Source organism: Streptopelia decaocto (assembly GCF_964273445.1).
Source record: "Streptopelia decaocto genome assembly, chromosome: 2".
In the NCBI taxonomy this organism is placed as follows: domain Eukaryota; kingdom Metazoa; phylum Chordata; class Aves; order Columbiformes; family Columbidae; genus Streptopelia; species Streptopelia decaocto.
Window position 1 is genome coordinate 124,120,426 of NC_138655.1, and position 20,104 is coordinate 124,140,529.

The window sequence follows — 20,104 nt, forward strand, 5'->3', positions numbered from 1 at the left end:
TTGCCAGAAATTATTGTGGCTTGTAATGCAGCAGCCACTTCATATTATATTGTTTACTGGTTATCACATGGTTAAGACACATTCTTAAAGCTGCACTAAAATGGTTTGCATAGGCTGGCTCAGCGATATCACATGGGAATACAAAGGTGGTTTTTAAATTCTAGATGGGTTACAGGTGGCTTAGACTTACACACAAAACTGTATTTGTATTGAATTCTTGCATGGTTTTATGAATAGAAGGGCATTACATATAAAGCTAATGAACTCTAAATGTGTAGCCATGTAGGCAGAATGCAAGTGATTATATACTTACATGAGAAATTCCAGCATAGGGAAAAAGTATTTCTTTTGATGGCCACATATTTTATTCTCAGTAACTTGTTCTGTCTGAAGAATATACATTAAATTTTGTTTAAGAATGTATGAGATAGTTTATGTGTATGAGGCATCAAATGAATCTGTCAGAGAGCTGACTGTTCATAAGGTATGGCAGCCAATGGCTTGGCAGCTCTCTACTTGCAAAATTCCTTGCAATCAATACTGTATTAATCATTTAGCTTCTGCCAATTTAAAATGGCTATCCTTTCAGGGACTCCATCCAGCACAGGGAAATGTGATGTGGCATCAGCATTACTCTTGCATTGGGAATGGGAAGTAAAACCAGGAAATTTTAAATTGGCCTCCTAGAGTGAGTGTGGCATTTGTCTACCTGAGTGTAATTTATGCATGGTAAACTGAACACAAAGTAATATTTTGTGAGGCGCATTCCCTAGGAGACACCTTCCCTCAGGCAGAAGACTAAAGGCCAGTAAAAATCATACCAGCAGGAGCAAATGGCCAGTGCAGTCCTGACTGGATCCTACCACATAGCTTGTGATAGGAGGCAAGCATAACAGGAGGGGGCTGCTCAGTTTTACTATACAGTATTTCACTTACTTGTCCCCAGGCATTTGGTTTGGAGGGGTTTTGGGTTTTGTTTTTGTTTTTTTCACTTGAACACAAACCAAAAAATCACATAAATGAAATAGTTGAAGGAACAATGGTTACTGACCTGAAAGGGGTGAAAATGAGAGTGCATTTTTCCAGTATGATTCATTTTAACAGAGCATAATTTGAAAGCTGAAGTCCATTGCTTTGCAATGTATTAGAAGAGAAATTATTTTATTATAAAAATGGAGGAGAGCCTTTAGGATGACAAATGTTTTCTTGTGATTGACCTTCACCCACATCCTTTTCTTCAAAGTTTAAAAGGTAAGAAAGGTACCAGCAGAGGTAGTAATTATTATAAATCTGATCTCTGGAGGCTCTCTCATATGTGCTTGTGTTTAATAAATGGTTGTCTTCTCTGCCTCTTCCAAAACAATACAAAAGTGGTTTTTGTGTGTGTGTGTGTTGTGGGTTGGTTTTGGTTTGTTTCTTTTTTTTCTTTTTTTTCCCTTTGTCAGAATCTGTTGCAGGGCAGGTCTATGGATTGCTCTGTTGGCTCCCCACATTTCTGCAGCAGACTGTGATGGATGTTTATCCCACTCAGTGGCCATGTCTAGGCAGATATGCCTTGCAATTGTTGATTTCACTGCTTTCAGGTACATTATGTTTGGATCCATATTGCAGTTTATCCCTGCAAATTTTTCCATATCTTGCACAAGTCACTTGCTGCTGCTAATGGCAATATGGTTGCTACTTGGTATGCGTATTACTGTATCAAGCTCAAGTTAATCAGCTTTGTGTTTGTAGAAAATCAGGATAAAAGCCATCTATGTGAGTGTTCCTGACTTCTTTGTGCAATTACTTCTGACAAGTTCTTGACTATAGGTTATACTCCATTTTGTTCTTTGGTACATACCTTAAGTTATTTTTTATACCATGCTCTTGAAGAGTGCTTGTGAAGTAGAGGGGCAGATCACAGAATGGCATGGCTTCAGCTGTTCTCCTGAAAATTTGAAAGGGCAGCAGTTCTTGATGTATGGCGATGAAGCAGTTCTTGATGAAGGGTTTGGAGGGGTATCCGTATGAGGAGCGGCTAAAGTTACTTTATTTGTTCAGCATGGAGAAGAGGAAACTAAGGGGAGGCCTCATCACAGTCTACAGCTTCCTCACAATGGGATGAGGAGGAGCAGGGGCTCAACTCTCCTCTTTAGTGACCAATGACAGAACCCAAGGGAATGGTAGGAAGATGTGCCAGGGGAGGTTTAGGTTGTACATTAGGAAAAGGTTCTTCACCCAGAGGGTGGTGGAGCACTGGAACAGGCTCCCCAGGGAGATAGTCATGGCCTCAAGCCTGACAGTGTTCAAGAAGCATTTGGACAACACCCTCAGACACATGGTGTGAAGTGTGGGGGTGTCATATGCAGGGACAGGAGTTGGACTCAATGATCCTTGTGGGTCCCTTCCATCTCAGTACATTCTATGATTCTTCCATTTCTCTCTTCACCATTGGGAGCATAGTATAAATGTAGAATAAATTGCTGTTTTTTAGAGAAGTAGATCCAGTGACAGGGAAGTTGAATAATATTTGCATTTTTTTCCCCTTTTAATAGATGATGGCAAAAATATTTGTCCACAAGATAGCTAGAGGTGGTAGACAAAACAAATCCACTAGCAGTTGGGTTAATCTTTATATTTGAGTAAGCTTAAGTGAAGAACTTATTTGCATAACTTTTTCTTGAAAGCTGATTTTCCTGCACTGGTCCAATATTCACAGGATGGGCAAGTTGATTTGTATGGATATTTAGGCTTCCACATTTCAGAAGCACAAACAACGTAGTTGTTTATTCCTTCTTTGATCTGGGAGGGGGAACAAAATCAAACTAGATACTGCCAAGGAAGGGTCAATCATACCTGTTTTAGAGTCTGCTGTAACCTGAGCTGATGGAGTTGAAAAAGCACCTCTGGTCTCTGTTGGCAATAAGGGAAATCCAGCAGGTTAGCTCAGACAGTGGGAACACCTAAGGCTGGCTGTTGGTATTCTAATGTACACACTGGAGTGCATGAACCTGCAGATGTAGCCTTTCCTGTGTTCACATGTAAGGTGTGCTTCAGGCGAATGAAATTATTACATTGCTTTGAAAGAAAGCTATTATACATGCACCCTCAAGAACTGTGTCTATCCATTTTGTGGACTATTGTTTTATAGGTAACATTGAATAACAAAACAGGTATGACTGTATGAGGTGTTTGTTCCAAGTCTGGCTTTTGTGTGTGTGTATGGTTTCCTTTTAGTTCAAAGAAGTTTGTCAGAAGCTTATTTTTTCATATTTTCATTGGAGCTAATGCAGTCCATGTGTCAGCCTGAGTCACCACTGTGGTCATGAGTTGTAGTACCTGACATCAGATGATTCAACAGAGGCAGCAGATGTTGTTCAGAGGATTTTGTTCCTGATCCAGATTTATAAGGTTGCATGAGCCGCACTTACATACCGAGTGTCTGATCATGGCTGAAAATCTGTAACTCAGTGCTGTGACTAGTTTCCAAATACGAGAGCTATTCAACAGAAATGCATAACTTAGATGTTACATGTCATTTTATGTTTGCCATCAGCTCTCTCTCTCTTTACAGATTTCAAGGACCAAGGCCAACACTGACAAAGAATTTTATCTTATTTAGATGGCAACTATCTGGGTGCAAATAGAGTTGCTCAGCTGATATATGCCACCTGGGCAATTTTTGTGGCTGTTAACAAAAATTAAGTGGTCAGGTTCCTGAAGAAAGTGGAACCAAGGGGTTTCATGCCTTCATGTATTCTTACATTTTATGTACTCTTAAAATTATATAACTATGCATGCTTATTGTTGGAAGCACTTGTAGCCAGACCGTTGCCCAAAAGCAAACCTGTGGCATATTTCTTTACAGCATATTCTGGCAGAAAACTGAAATTCTTCTCTCCTTTTCAAATAATAGCCATGCCAGTTGCTTACTTTATTGTGTATCTTCTGTAAGATGACCTAATACAGCAAAAAAAAAAAAAAAACAAAGCACCAAAATGCAGGTTTTAACATAAGTACAAAACTTAAAAAAAACCAAACCAAAGTTATTTTCATTTTTTGAAATTGTTGTGCATGATTCTATTTTGTTTTGGGTTTTTTTTTGTTGTTTCTGATTTTCGTTTGGTTGGTTTTTATTTGGTTTTGGTTTGGGTTTTTGTTTGGTTTTGGTTTTTTTTGGTTTGTTTTGTTTTTGTTCATTTTTGTTTGGTTGGTTTTTTTGTTTGGTTTTGGGTTTGTTTTGTTTTGGTTTTTTTTTTGGTTGGGGTTTTTTTTGTTTTTTTTTTGTTTGGTTTTTGTTTGTGTTTGGGGAGGTTGTCTGGGGTTTGGGGGCAGGATTTTAGGGAGTGTTGTTTTTTTCTGTGTGTGTGGTGGTTTTTTTGTTTGTTAGTTTTATGTTGTGGAAACTAAGGACAGTGATAAGAAATCCAGTTTTCCTTTAACTTGGTTGAAACCTGTGGAAGTCTGGATTATCTTTTAAAGTATCAAACACTTCATGAAAGAACTCAAATCCCAAAAGCATATATAATACTTGAATGTCTATATTTGCAATGAGGTCTGTTTATAAACTAACTGATATGTTTGCTCATCTGTATACTCCACAGCTGAAAAAGCTTCCAAAACTGTCTGGCCTGTACTTTAACTGTTGGAAATGTAGTAGAATCCAAAATTGTGTAAAAAGTGCCCTTTTTGGCCAAACCCATATCCCTTTTTTGGACACGTTTGTGCCAAAGCAGATGTAGTGTGCAGCTGAATGCTATTTACTGCATGGGAATATCCAGCTGATCAAAATTTCCACACTGTGACTGCAATAATCCTTCATTTCTGTTGTTTATCAGAGATCCACCCTACCAGTGAATCTGATAGGGGAATTTAGCATGGTTATGGAGGGGAAGATTTATTATCTTCAGAAAAAGAGCCCAGATATTAGCAGGATGCTATTACTTGCTATAATACACTTTTGAGCCAGACCTTGATAAATGGTTATGAAGGAAATCTTTTCATGGCAATGTTTCTGCTTAGACTTGCTGGATGTTTACAGAACGGTTGGCCATGGAGACTGCATGTTGGAAACAGTGTCTTACTCATTTGCTAACATCAAGCTGTGGAGTGAGATTTTTCACATGCTGATCTGGTTTCCTAAAGTTTAAGAAATAGAAAGGGTATGAAAATTGGTGTGCCTTTGTTAGATGTATGTATTTTTTGTTAGATGATGAAAATCTATGCAATATTTTCTTATGATCCTCCTAATTACAGTTGGTATTTCATGCATTTCAGGAGCTTCATTCAAGTACAGGTGGAAGGCAGACTTGGCTTGATTGACTGTAAAATGCTTCCACATTTAGATGTGTTCTGTAAAATAAATACAAAAGAAAAAAATATCCTTGATTGTATCTGAAAATGCAGTTATCACTGCCATAAGTGTGAGACACAAGGGAGAATGATGGGAGGGGTGAAGATTCAGAAGAAGGGGGAGAAATAATCCTTACGGTCCTTTCCAACCCAAACTATTTTGTGATTCTATGATCATAAGATAAGGTACATAGAGAGCTCCAGTAATTACTGTTAAAAAACCCTACAGAACAATCAGACCCACAAGGATGAAACATACTGAATGAGTCAAATCAGGTAGTAAATTAGTCAAAATACAGAAAGAAAAAAACTTCCACACATAGATTGCATGCCACATAACTGTATTTCTACTTTGAAAAAAATTAACTAAGGTAATATTGCCATATTCCAGGGTCAAAACTAAAGTACTGTGTCCAGAGAAAAAAATGCATAGGGATGCATTTCCCTGTCTTATAATTGCTATAAAAGAAAATACTGGTGCTTTCAAAAAACAATTTATTTTTTCCTTAAATGCTGTATAAGAATATGCTCCAGTTGACGCTTTATGGAAAATAAATACAATGCACTATATTGAAAATGGATTTCTGAGAAAGATCAATAAATGCTGTATGCAGCAGAATGAAGTTATCAAAATGCAAATATTTTAGACAAAACAGAATTTAACAATTGTCAAGATAAGCTATTCCCTCAAAACACACTGAAGAAATTTTCTAGTTTACATAATGTAATTAAATTCAAGCCTGAAGAATTCAGATTTGTCCCAAAGACATTATTGGCCATGTGATTTAATGTGGTGATAAGGATGAAAATGTAGCATGTTTGAAGGCCACAGGAGTATTATAAAATTACGTTTGAAAGCTGAAAGCAATTGTTTGCAAGCCTTTTTTTGAAAAGTACTCAGTAGTGACATCATGAAAAGAAGACCTTTTCCATTATTAGCAGCACAACCTCCTCCTGACACAATTTATGTGACTTTTACCCCAGTGTAACTTCCATACTCTCACTGAAGTTATATCAGTGAAAAATGATCCTTTTCTGTTCTGTGGGGGGAAAAAAAAAAAAAAAGGCACCACAAACCCAAAAGCCCAAACACATAAGTGAACACAGTGTAAGGAAAACGTGAGTCAGTGCTTTCTTACAACATAGTAAACCATTTTCTTTATATTCTTTCAGCAATACGAGTGGTGAGTACAAGTTTTGTGTACATCACTTTCTCACTGTTGGTTTTATTGTTTATGTGATGGGGACAGTGAGAGCTGAATGCTGCCCTGAAGTCAAGAGCTCCAGGGGTTCAGCTTTTTTTCTGTCTCTAACCTTTCTAATTATATTTCAAACGCACATTTCATCTGCAAAACAGGGATGTACTGTTTCCCATTGTGTAAGATCAGCTAGTTTAAAATGCAACAGCTCTTACAAAAACATTAATATTATATCATAAACGTTAAGGTCCTTTGATCCTTTTGTGTTATGAGTGCCTCAAGTCTGGTAAACTAGGACGTCATCAGTCAGGGTACAGAAAGATTAATTCTGTGTAGCGTGTCTTGGCACTGGTGGGGGGCATCTCAAAAGGTGCCAATGTTTTGCTGTTGATGAGCAAGGGTCATTTAGCTTGCTGAGTTGAAAGAGTCTTTAACTGGGATTATAAAGGGAGAGAACTATTTGGATAGCAATGCTTCCTACTGGAGAGACTTTATAGTCACACTGCTGCTCTTGAAAGGTTTTATTTATTCCTGAGAACTTCATGGCGATTGAGAGTGAAGTGGTATTTATAGTATTTAGCCAGTCATCAGAAATGACTAATTATGCCTCCCTTGGAATGTACATGCTCTGATGACTCATGTAATATGCTCTCATTATCTCACAATTTGGTATCTCTGATACGTTTAAAAATATGTACATATGTATAGTAGTGGTACTTAACATCTGCCTTTCTCAAAGTTCCATACATTAAATATTTTTTTTATTTTTTTTAGGTAAAAACTGATACACCTCCTCTGGTGTCCTCTTTCAAAGTAAAAGGTGTTTCTTGTTCAGTCCATCACTCTTGTATTTGTCATTTTACTAAATCTTCTAGCAGGCTTGAATGCACATAAGTCAAGAGAAAAAGATCAAAGGCTAATCCATTAGTAGCCTCTCAGACCTGACCTTCCCTTAGAAAACATTCTATGAAAAGTTTAAAATGACTCTTCACACAAGGGCAAAAAATTGTAGCAGATAAATTATTAAATACATAGTATGTGCAATAACAGGACCAAAACACTGGTCCAACTGCTTCTCAAATGGAAAATCATATTATGCAGTCACATCATGTATAAAGAACAATCTGTTTCTTTAAGTTTGCTATTTGTATCTTGCTAGGTAGTGCTGTCTATAATTTTCTTTCAAAAAACCCTGAAAGCACTCATTAAAAAATACTACCTGAAAGCCTCTAAACTGTGCTCTTCTGTGATTTTTGTCAATTTAAATTTATCTGCATCTCTTTAATTTTCTTTTTTTTTTTTAATTAAAAATGATCTAGCCAATAAATAAATAATTAAAGGGAGGGGAAAAAAAAAAAAGTAAAAAAAAAAGTAGCAGTGTACTTTGCCTGCCTTCACTGTGGCCAGCCTGGCACTGAAGAATAACTCACACACACTGGCTTATTATTTATCAGAAAATGCCTATTAGCAGGAACCTATGCACCAATTTTATGGTAAAGTTTCTCAGTCAGGAATTGTATTTTTACAGTGTACTTGCATTTTTATCCCAGGAAGAACAAACAGTAGCCTCAGGTGGCTCCACTGGACTTCTTATACGCAATGGAAGACCCTCTCCAAGGACCTTGACTAAAACTATGGTTCATCCTTATCCTTCCCCTATGCATTGGTTGAGATATTCAACATAGATGGGGAAAAAAGAGGTTTCTAACCTGACTAGAACAGTTATGAGGCCCAGAAAGCGGAGGTGTAATCAGACATGACAAATTTTTATGCCCAGCAGCAAAGAGCAGGAATCCACTAGGACTTTACTAAGGACAATTCCTAACACACACTGTAACCTATTAAAATTTTGACCATTATAATTTAACTTCTTCCTCATTCTAACCAAATGTCTCTGGGGTACTGAACAGAAAGTAAAAAAATAATACAATAGAGTGCAAATTTCGTCACTCGTAATTCTAAAATTCAATTGGCCTCATATGCAATGATGGAAAAAAGATGATCCTGTTGAACATGAATGAGAAAGAAAGGAGGGAAAACAGGCATCCTAATGTGGCTGTTTACCTGTGCAGCAAGTTAATTACACATCTGGGAAAGCATCTAGCATTGCCAACTTACACTACATGCATACGTATTTACGCATGGACAAATATTAATACGTGTGTTCATGCTTTGTGCAACGTTGCTCTACTCATGCATAGTACTTCCTGAATTTGTTCTTAAACTTATTGGCTTTAAAATATGTAAATGAAGAAGAAACATGGTCCAGGGGATTTTAATATGTAGAGAGTTACTCTTGGTAAAGATAATTACTTGATTAAATGCTCTGGTGGACAGTGATCAAGGAAGGAAGTGGTAGATAAGTAATGAAAAGTGTATCAGTACAAAAACTATCAAGATCTTCTAGAATATGATAAATTAGCAGGATAAAGCAGCACTGCAGACTTTTGGGTGAAATGGGCCTTCTATTTGTTATGCTTATTTTCCTTTAAAGCTTTTCTGTCAGTGGTAGTTTTCTATTGCACAAAACTAAACTGCCAAATCACTGGAACGCACAGATGAGCTCAAAGTCACTTCTACATTGCAGTCCACTCAGTGTGAGCAGTCAGGACATAAATGTTCATGAAATGGCAGTCACTTTTGTACAAAAAGAGAAAGCAGAAGGTCTGCACATGAAGTGAGTGTAGCAGTCCAGCACACCACCATGCATCTTCATGAAAAACTCATCTTCTGTTCTGCTATCTGCAGAGCATTACTCAATGCTGTAGAGGTGCAGACCTCTACAGCCAATTTTTCCTCCTCTAACACCCCAAAGCTGAGATGATGTTGGCAGTAACATGGTCTTTCTGTCCAAGACAAATTCATAGGCAGTCAATACGCTTGGAACCGTTGTATCTACAGAGTGTTGGAAAGATGTGACTGGGGCTTTCAAACCTAGCTGAAATTATTTCAGTTGTTAATGCTTTATAGTAATATGAAGTTAAGCTATAATGTACACCTTCGTCTGTGGGATAGCATTCATTTATACAGTGCAAAGAAGAAAAAATCCTGTGAAGTAAGGAATTCGTCCTGTATTTTTTGTTTCTACATCTGTATTTAGGCACAAATAGTAAGTGGGCTTATTTTTAGAGGTACTGAGTGGCAAACTGAGTAAAAATCAAGTCACTAAATTATCTTAAAATAGCAGCAGTACTCTTAGGCAATCGTGTTTCAAAATCATTAATTCCCTAATTATTTTTGCATAAATACAACTGTGAAGTATTTGTATTGAGATGGACAATGGAAAGTGCATATTGATGAAAGAGTTTGGCTTTAGGATACTGGTTTTGTTTTTTTTTTTTTTTCTTTCATTCAGCAGTGGGAAATGGACAGAATTACTTATAGACTGCTATTATGGCAGGGTGTTTTCAAACCCGATAATTAAATTCAGAGGTATGGCAGATCAAAAGGAAACTGTACAGGAAAAAAGATGTAACAAGAAAGTCAGGAACAGATACAGACAGGAGTTCTTTGCTGTACTTGTCGTTCTGAATTAGAATGGCAGGAGGCTCTGTCAATAAGATCAAAAGGTAGGAACAGAGATGAAAACTCTCCTTTTACTGTTAATTTTTATAAACCAGGTAGGAAGGTATTTGAACTCTATTGGCAGAGTGATAAAAAAAAAAGTAACATTTCCCACTCACCCACCCCCTTCTTCTGAGAGAAAAAAAAAGAAATTTGAAAGAAATAAACTGTTTCTGGGTAATTTTAAAATCTTTTTTTCTTTTCAGTATTAGCAATAAATGTCTGTATGCTCAGCCACTTCCTGACATGCTCCCATTTTGTCTTACAGGTTAGCATGAATAGCATAAATTAATCTACAAGGATTTTAATGGAATGTGGTTATTGTAGGATACCAGCTTGGTCATTCAAGTGTGGTTCTTTCTTCTGTGCACAAAGACAAATATTTTTGATCTTAGTTTTTTTTGTGGTTTTAGGTGTTTTTTTTGCATATTGAAGCACTGTGTGATCATTTAAGATCCCAGGAAATTTTCTCAAGAACTGGGGAAGCTAATGCTATAGTTAGTTCCCTAGAAGATAATTCCATTTTTCTTGTATAAATTTCATGCTGGTTTCACTTGCAGGTGTTCTTCATGTTCTGTTCTAAATTGCTGCTTTTTTGCTGCTGAGCACAGTTGGTAGTTGCTGTGATGATCCCAGGTGGAGTTAGGTTTCAGTGGGTATGAGTGATCTGCAGGGATTACGGATCTTTTAAGAGGTTTGGAAGCCTTGGCTGGGATTCAGCTCACATTTCTCAGAGTATGTAATGTTAAGTGCATATGTATATGTATGTATGAGAGAACTAGGTGTCTAAGTTCCTGTTTTGATCAGTGAATTTCTAGTCAATATAGTTAATGGAGCTTGGAGAGCTACTTGGCCAGCCAAAGTTGGTATTTTCTTCCTCTTCTGACTTTGTTGACAGCATCAGTTTGACCTCTGTTGACTGTGGTGGGAAATTAGATGTACAACTCGCATGTAGGTACCCATGTATACACATAAAAACTTACGTGTCAGTCTCTGAGTCAAATCCCACCTACAGTGAGATCTGCTGTGGGAAAAATAAATATCACTGATATTTTCACTTCATGACAATTCATGTTTTACACTCAGTTGTGAAGCTTGCGTGTGTGGAACTGCAAAATGATGACACGTGGACCTGTGAATCAAATTCAGCACTGATGTGAATAAAATAATATTAATTTTTCAAACCTATATAATAAAATGTTGAACACTATGCTGTAATTTCATTGTTTTATATCCTCAAATTAGTGCCTTGTCTGCTTGTATTTTGTCCCCATCCCCTTTTTGCATGGCAGTCTCTGATAGGCTGCAGCTTACCTACCTTTGGCTAGCCTTTCCTTTGGTAGCAACAAGTTGTCCGAAATAATTTCTCCTTGGATATGAAAAAGGAATTCAAACACATCATGTATGTTTTCTATGAGATTAGTTAAACTGTTTTATAGTCATTGGAGATGAAATTTCTCGTGCCTGATTGTAACTGCCTAGAAGTTTATTGTCTAAACTGAGTTAAATGTTGATACCCCTTGGCAGGTCAGTGGAATGCAAGTGCCTGCAGAGGGGGACTGGTCATCTTCCTCTCAGACAAGAATCTACCATGGGATGAGTTGCCCCAGGAGGCACCTGGAGCACTTGCTGGTGTAGTTGAGATGCATCATTTTAGGCAGGTAAAGCTGGATGTGGCTTAAGCTCCTGCCTGTTCTTAGTTTTAAACACAGCGCTAGCACCTTGCAGGTGTTTCAGGTGATGCTGCAAAGTATCTCAGCTCTCCAATGATGGAGAGAAGTTGTAGTGCAGTGCAGCTGGCAGTGTTGGCATCCCTTCTTCCTGCTGGAGGTCTATGCTGTAGCTTTGCTCCATTGATTGACCCAGTATAGAAAAACAGACTGTTCTGCACCCATCACATCAGGACTGCATCTGCCAGTATTTTCCTCTTGCAGTGATATATTGAGATCACAGCTCAGTGCCTTCATAATCACTGGCAAATGTAGAATCATACTGCGTTGCTACTTTTTTTTTTCCTTCTCATTTTGGAACAGCTCTATACAGCATCAAGAAAATGAAGGAATATTGTTTCATGCCCATATCTTGAATTTTTTCCATTTAGGGAATTAAGGGTGTGGAAACTGATTTGGTTATATTCTATAGGAGCAAACAGAATACAGATAAAATGCTTTACGTATCTTGTGCTTCAAAAAATTAGGAGGAACTAATTAGGAGCAAATTAGGAGCAGAACTGTTTGAGAAGAAAAAGATAGAAAGACTTGGAAAAAAAATTTGACACTTGCTTAAATAACCACAGATCACCAGATCACTAACAAAAGTCATTTCATGTTCAGAATGTGGAAAACTTTGACTAAAATTATTTTCTGCTTCAGCCACAAATACAGACAGCAACTAGAAATTAAAAGGCAACTTGGAACAAAATGATAAAAGAAGAAGAGGACAATAATCAATATAAATTAGAAGTAAGAATATGGAGAATTTATACAGAAAGCTAAAAACAGGAAATGAAAAATCTGGGGTTGCCAAGGCAAAGGACAATAAGTTTTTAGTGTATTGAGGACAAAAATCCTAATAGTATAAGCCACTAGATGGAGATAGTAAGATTGTTATGAGTGATTTGAAAGAGCCATAAGTGTTAAATATTTTTTATTCTGTATTTTGAAAAATGCTTTATACTGTCCTCATGTCATGAGTGTGCTGAGGCACTTTCCAAGATGCCTGGAAGAAAAGAAGATGTCAAGCAGCAGCTACTTGGACTAAAAACTATTCAAAATCATTAGGCCTATATAACTTTTGCAGAAGAGTCATAAAATATTTTTTGAGGACATCCCCATTTCATTGATGCACCATCGTGAAGGAAAAACAACAACAATAACAAAAACCTAACCAACTAAAAAAATCAAACAACAAAACAAATAAAAACAGAACCACTGAGTAAACAAACAAACACCCCCATCCACAACACCCCCTCAAAAAAAACCCTGAAACCAGCCACGTGGAACCACAGAGAAGAACAGGAGTGCTAATGATTTGCTGATATTGAAATGTAACTGATACCTACGTAATAATCACATTGCTATCGTTTCTGGAAGTCTCTAATAGTGCAATAAATTTTAGTTATTGTAGTTTAACCCAATATAAGCAGACAGTTAAAAGAGGCAGTATAAACAGACAGTTTCACCATGTAATACCTGGTTTTCTTACTTGAGACTTGTCTTTTGATTGATAGAGATGTTTTTAGGCATAATAGACATGGATAGTTTGAGGTACTGTTTTCTTTTAAATAAATGCATTGTACATTATACAGTATAAGGTATGTAGACATCTGATTAATATAAAGGATTAATTGACAGTTCCTCTGCATACCAAATTTAACTAATTCATGATATTACAATCAGAAATGCAAAATGTGGGTTGGACTCTTGATCATATTGCATCCTGTAAATTACAGTGAAAAAAAAAACTGGAGTGTGAAAGCTGTACAGAATTTCTCAGTGCAACATCTGGATTTATACATTTAAATTTATAAGTTGTGAGGATACAATGCCAGGATTTGGTGATGAATTCTAAAAGTGCATTGCAAAATTGTAGAGTGTATTGGAAAAATGGACTGAAAAAGTGAAACACTGACTAATTTCTTCACCTTACCAAGGGTAGGGATGGATTATGTACATGTGATATATTCCAAACGCACATGTTAGTTAGACAAATTTTACTGAATACAGTACAGAAATAAAACTACAAGGAAAAGACAGAGAAAGCAAGGGCTGTGCACATTGGAGTTCCAGTTTTCATTCTTTGACTGAAAAAAAATAATAGATTCTTTGTGTGAAAAAACGTCTTTGACGTGGACTCATACAGGCTTCTTGGTCTTGTTTGCTTTTAAGACCAACCTTTTCTTTAAAATTATTATCAATATACATAGTCAAATAAACTTCTGCACCAGTTGTGTATTCATTCAGGCTCATTATCTTAAATCTTGTCACATGCGTAGAAGCAAAATATGACAGGAGTGGACATTTAGTAAAACAATAAGCAGCAATAGTGCCTAAAATGTCAGTTTGGTTTTATGTTGGCAGCATTGTGTTTGTTTGTGTAGTAACTGTCCATATCCTTGAGAAGGAAATTCAGAAAAATATGCCCTTTCAATTGCCATGTCATCTGTATTCAAACTATAAAATCCTAGCAGGACTAGCTTTAAGCTTACAAAACCACGTTGTTGTTATTTATATTTCTTAAGCCTCGCATGTAGAAAATCCCAGTTGCTTAGGAAGAACAGTGTTGCAAGTATGGTTACTGAACTGATAAAGTCTGCAGAGCAAAGATTTGTAAAGGCTCTCAGAATCAAAGGTGAGGCTTTGTTTACCTCTCGAAAACGCTTTAACAGGAGGTTTTGGTTAGCCGTTTGCAAGAGAGTGTGGAGCAGTAGATCAGATAGCAGCTAAACTAATGAAAAGCATCATGGAAGTGACAGAAGATTAATTAAGTTCCTCCAGTTGTATTCACCTGTGGCAGTACAGAGTTCCTTTGGGTACTGCTGCAGTTAAATGGTATTCATGGTGACAAATATTGCAGATTTCCAGAAGTGACACTTCTGAGTCAAGGGTAAAAAACACATTTGGTAGTTTTAGCTGGTGGAGAACGTGCAAAACCAAAGATCAGTCTCTATGGACAGTTAAAATATACAAACATAACCTGCTTCTTCCCTTCTTATCCTTAAGTGTAACCTCAAGAGATTATTAACAAATCACAAAATGTGCATTATTGTGTAGTGTGTCTTAAACTGCTCCAGATGGCTTCAAAAATAAAAACAAACAAAAGTTTTAGCCATTGTACTTAGTATATTTGATTTGAGGCACAAAAATACATGAACTTGGAAACACTTGCAGTTACTTTTGGAGCCTTACAAAACTGTCTTGTTTGCTGGTTTTTACTTCTGCATTGTGGTTACTGTAGTACTAGTAGGAATGAAATATCTGCAATACATACTTTTCCAAATTATGTAGAAGCTCTAGCCCTACCTTACCTTCACTAATATTTTAGTTTTGGGGTACATTTGGTGAACTAGTGGGTCAAGTGTGATTTGGATTGCATTTCCCACTTTTTTTTTCAGAAATGAATGTTCACACAATACATTTTTATTCTTAAGAGCTGTCTCTGTACAGTATATGAAATTTATTTTAGGAAAATCTGGAAACATTTGAAGTGTATGAGATCTTTTAACATACTGCACACAATACATGAACTTAAAATGTTGTGTCACTAGTGTATTTTGTTGCCTACTATTACCTTTCCGCCAGCAAAGAGTCTCTCGATAAGCTTCTGCATTTGCAAGAAAAGGTTTGTGGTCAGCCTCACTAATTGAAATTCATCAAAGCCAACTGGTAAGAGTCTGGGTATAAATCTAATATTAGTTGCCTCCTGGGAGAGTTCAAGACTGGAAGAGAATTTTCCAGGAATCCTAGGGAATTAACTGGGTGTATTAATATTAAATATTAATTGGTCTCTGCAACAGACATGCCTGTGGGTGGTTTTAATTCTTACTATGGAGGCATTGTGTAAATCAGTGGATAGATAAAAATCTGTATAAAGCATAGATAGCACAGCTAGTTCATGAAGTGGCCTTATGGCTTTAGGCCAAGTCAGGCATGGGGAGTAACCTGTAGCTTTCCCAGCCCTGGAAGAATGTAGGGTATGTGCTGTACTTCTGGGAAATGTGTACTCTCAGCTTGCTTTTTGTTTATTCTGAGGAGGTAATGTCTTGTGAGGTAGTCTGTGTTTTGAAAATCTGCCCTTTGTGGCAAACCCTTTACCAAAATGCGGTTGTCAGGGTAGAAAGGACAGATGAAATCAAGGTGAAGATGCTATTGGGAAAACAGAAGCAGGTTGTTGGGAAAGAGGATTTCAGGGAGCAGAAGCTACTTCTTTTGTGAGAAATAAGGGTGTGGGGTACATGCTTTAGCAGAAGGTACTTTTTGTCATGCTAGGGTTACACTATTGATGAATTGTGAGGGTTTTGGGGGTTTTGTTTTTATAGGTGAACCATGCATGAAAATATGATAATTGTGCAGCTGACCTGTGTTTATACCCAAGCTAAATGCTGGTTAGCCTGTGCTGGCTTGTTGATGATTGGGAGTTTGCACCATGGGCTGACATCATGGGCCAATTTGCTCATTCATTCTGCATGATCCTGCATGTCCAGACTGAGTCTACTCAAATCTCCAGACACACACAAGTGTGTTTGCTGCTACTGACTGTCTTTCCCCACAGTCACGTGGAAATCCTCAGTGCTTGAGTTAAAGCACCAGCAATTCAGAATTTCAATCACTAAACTAATCCTTGCTTTCACTGACAGTGACAGTATCTCACTTTGGTAATGAAATTTATTCTTTGTCCCTTGCCTGGAACTCTGCTTCTTTTTGCAGTTTATTAATGTTGTATGTGTGTAAATGAAAGCAGATTTGGCACGGAGTGCATCAATCTGGGCTGTGAAAGCTTTCCAGGAGAGACCACCAGTGACTTTCCCTCCTCCCTTGCATTTGTTCCATAGATGAAATGCAAATAAATTAAAGAATACTTCTTCTCATTTCTCTTTTGCTACTTAGATTGTATGCTTATCATATAAACACAAATAAGTTGCAGTAAAGAAGGGAGATGGTCCTGATTGTTCTGCATCCTAAAGTGCAAAACAAAAGTGGAGGTAACATCCAGAACAAAGTAGTGAAGAATATATCGGTCTACATGATGCTTTGCTGTTGAGGAGCTGGCTTACCATCAGGCTGCACCAAATTGGTACAGGTATTGTAGCAGAGCAGCTGGCTCAAGAAGGGGTGTTTAAAGGCAGCATGGTTGCTGCAGACTGCTAATGGCACGTCTACACAGCCATGAGTTGTCTGTACCCAGGCTGGCAGCTGACAGCAGGAACCAGCAAGGTATATCAGCTTGGAGCAAAGTTGCGCCTGGAGGCAGCCTACATCTCGCAGCGTCTGACCACTGGCAGAATGAGCCCTAGCCTTTCTGCCATAAGGTAAACTCAGCTTAACAGGCAAATGCTGTGCCTGGGTGCAGGCTGTCCTAGAGGGCATCACTCAGCACCTCTGCAAAAGCGCTTCGGTTCTTGCAAAGGAGCTGAAGGATTTCACAGAGAATTGATTCTCTGAGCTTTTACCCTTGGTGAAGGGAAGAGAGGGAAGGCTTGTGCTGCAGAAAGCTCCTGATAGTAGTTTATACCTAGTGCTCAGGGGATGTTAGAGTGGCTCAGCTGATATATTTTAAACCAGCCTTTGAGACTGGTATTTTCTCCTATAGCGAAGTGTCCTTCCTTGTACAGTAGAAGTGAATAAGGGTTATAATGATGAAACAGAAGAAGGGAAGGTACCATGAATACTCTCTGCTACTTGTTGTACAAACCCACTATTTGAAATGCAGGCCATGCTTTGTAGACAGGTGGGTTTTTTTGTTTGTTTGGTTGTTTCGGTTTTTTGTTTGTTTTTTTTTTTAATTATTATTATATTTATTTTATTTTCAGGGATTTCTAGATTTAGGATTTGCTCAACTTAAGTTGCAGTCAGTCAGTTTGAACCACACAAGAAATCTTGACCTTCTTCCCTCTCACACTATGGCCTCAAAGTGCACATCTGCACTTCGTGCTTTTTAATTGTGAAGCAAAGTGTATTTGGGAGTGTATCGGTGTACCATGTATCTCTCATTTCAGGCTTGCCTCTTCCTAGGGGCAGCTGAAATAAGAAAGGGCTCTGAGAAATACTAGGCATCAGAAACCGAGAACTGTGGGGTTTCCAGTGACGGACTGGACTTAAATTCATGCCCCAGTTCCCCCAGGCAGTGTTTATTCTTGGTGACTTTCACACAGGTAGCATGAAACCTCGTGAGAGCAATGCTGTGAAGGGCTCTTGCTGAGAGATGGGTAGTAGCAGCGATGTACACCAGGGCTCTTAACTCTTCTCCTGCAATTGGAGCATTCCTTGGCTGCTGTGCTGGTGGGATAATTTTGCACTAAATGATTGAACCTCATGAAATAGTAGTTACTCTGTGGAGCTTTTACAAATAAGAAGTGGAGCTTTAAATGAATTATACCTGTCATCCTCTTTCCTGTGGAATGAAAGCATTCATCCTGTTAGATGCTATTATAATGAAATAAACACTTCAGCATACTGTCCATTATTTTTTACCTTTATTTAGTTTAAGTGTATTATCAGTGATACATGCCAGACTGACAGCAGGAAACTGATGTCTTCTGTTGATTTGTAGGAGACACAATATGTGCATAAATACAAACCGCATCATCCTCACCACGCTGCCATGCCAGTGTGTGTCAGATCCATCCCGGAGCACTATGTGTAGATGTTGGAGGTTATTTCAGTATTTCTTTGGTCTTTTGTCCTCTGAAGCTGCTGCTAGTTTGTGTAGCAGCAGGAATTGTGTGGGGATCTATTTACAACAAATTTAGGACCACTCCATTTGTCATAGAACAATAAAATAGCTACCAGCTGCTAATGACTTATCAACCTGAGCCAGAGACCTGGAGGGTGAAAGGTTGTAAACTCCATTACAAGTCCTTGCTGTTGTATATCTTCTGTCCTCATGCTTTGTTATCCATGCGAAAAAATTGTAGTTTAAAAAAATCAGTTGAGCTCTGTTGAAATTGAACTACCTATTTGTCAGTTGCTTTTTAAAAATAGGAACAGACTGAGCATTATCCAACATTCAGATTAAAATAATTTCTTAAAACAGAACTATTGATTAAAAAAAAGTCCTAGGGGAACACGATCTTGCCAAGTGCCAAGCATCTTTATCTTCCACTGAAGCTGAGGAATCAGGGCACTCAGAGCTTCTCCTGGAGCCTACCCTTCAAAGAAAAATATGATAACAATATAGACTTTGTCTTTCCCATCTATTATATAATTGAACACGTTATGTCACTGAGTGTGTCTACTGGAAAAAAAAAAAAAAAAAAGAAAAAAAACGGAAAAAAAAAAAGAAAACAGAAGTATGTTTTTAGAAGCTTTTTTTCCCCTCCATGCCAGAGTTAGGTTAACCAGCGTATTAGAGCACGTCGTTGCCAGCCCGTTAAAGAAAAAGATCTGTTTGTAGTACTCTTAGTCCTGATGTCACAGGCACAGCAAGGACATCAGAAGGAGGAGTCAGATTACAGTAAGAATGGGCAGTGCAGCATGCAGCCGGAGTAAACGCTAAATCAGACAGGGATTGTATGAGGGATAAGACTGCCTGCAAAGCGCTCATCCTGAGGAGGCACACTGCTCACTCACGCTTCTTGTGCTGGGAAATTTCCACATAATGTAGAATGAAAGAGCTCTGTTTTACATGTCAGCCCTGTGCGGGAGCTAATGCTGAATACACAGCGGTGGGATCCTGACTGCATGATTAATGAGAAACATAATGTATTTTGGTAAGTGTTAACTGTGATGTAATTCTGCTTCTGCTCACATTATCAATAGGAGTGATTATTATAAATTTCGGATTCAAGAACATTTCGTGCTGGCACGCACCTAAAACTGACAACTGGGGAATCCTGTCGGCTGTGCAGTTTCAAAGGATTCCATTGTCTGGGAAATTTTCTGTTTCAGTGGGCTACCGTGTAGTTTTAGCAGCGTGAAAAATAAACTAGATAGGATGAACTCATCCTAGGTTTGTTTTATATGAACTTGTGCTTCATCTGCCGAGAGGGTTTGAGAAATGGTTGTGAGGCATGGGAAGTTTCAGACGAACTTAATGTAATGGACGAGCTGCTGCTGCACTGTCTGTGGTAGGGAGGCACAGTAAGCCTTAGTATTTCATTCAGCTTTTAGTTTGAAGAATTCGAAGATGCAAAGGAGAAACAATGCTTTATTTGCAGTGGTGTGTTTGCCGAGTACTCTGCATTATGCAGATCATTGGTGTGGGTTTGGCTCCTAGCATGCCATGAAATGCATATTATTTTAAGCCTTTAGAGGTCTCAGAGCTGTTAAATATTTGTGCAGAGTTTAGTT

At 37.9% G+C, this 20,104-nt stretch overlaps 1 protein-coding gene across 2 annotated transcripts in view; it reads left to right on the top strand.

Moving 5' to 3' along the window:
• The window catches only part of ZNF385D (zinc finger protein 385D), a 422,677-nt gene that overhangs the window by 241,808 nt on the left and 160,765 nt on the right, over positions 1-20,104 (top strand). The window contains exon 1 of one of the 2 annotated variants that reach the window (XM_082047153.1): positions 19,258-19,524. The exons of the other annotated variant lie outside the window; for it this stretch is intronic. Within the exon in view, the coding sequence (XP_081903279.1) occupies positions 19,503-19,524 (22 nt within the window). The 5' untranslated portion in view covers positions 19,258-19,502. Of the gene's footprint in view, positions 1-19,257; positions 19,525-20,104 lie in introns of those variants that run through there. 2 annotated transcript variants of the gene reach the window in all.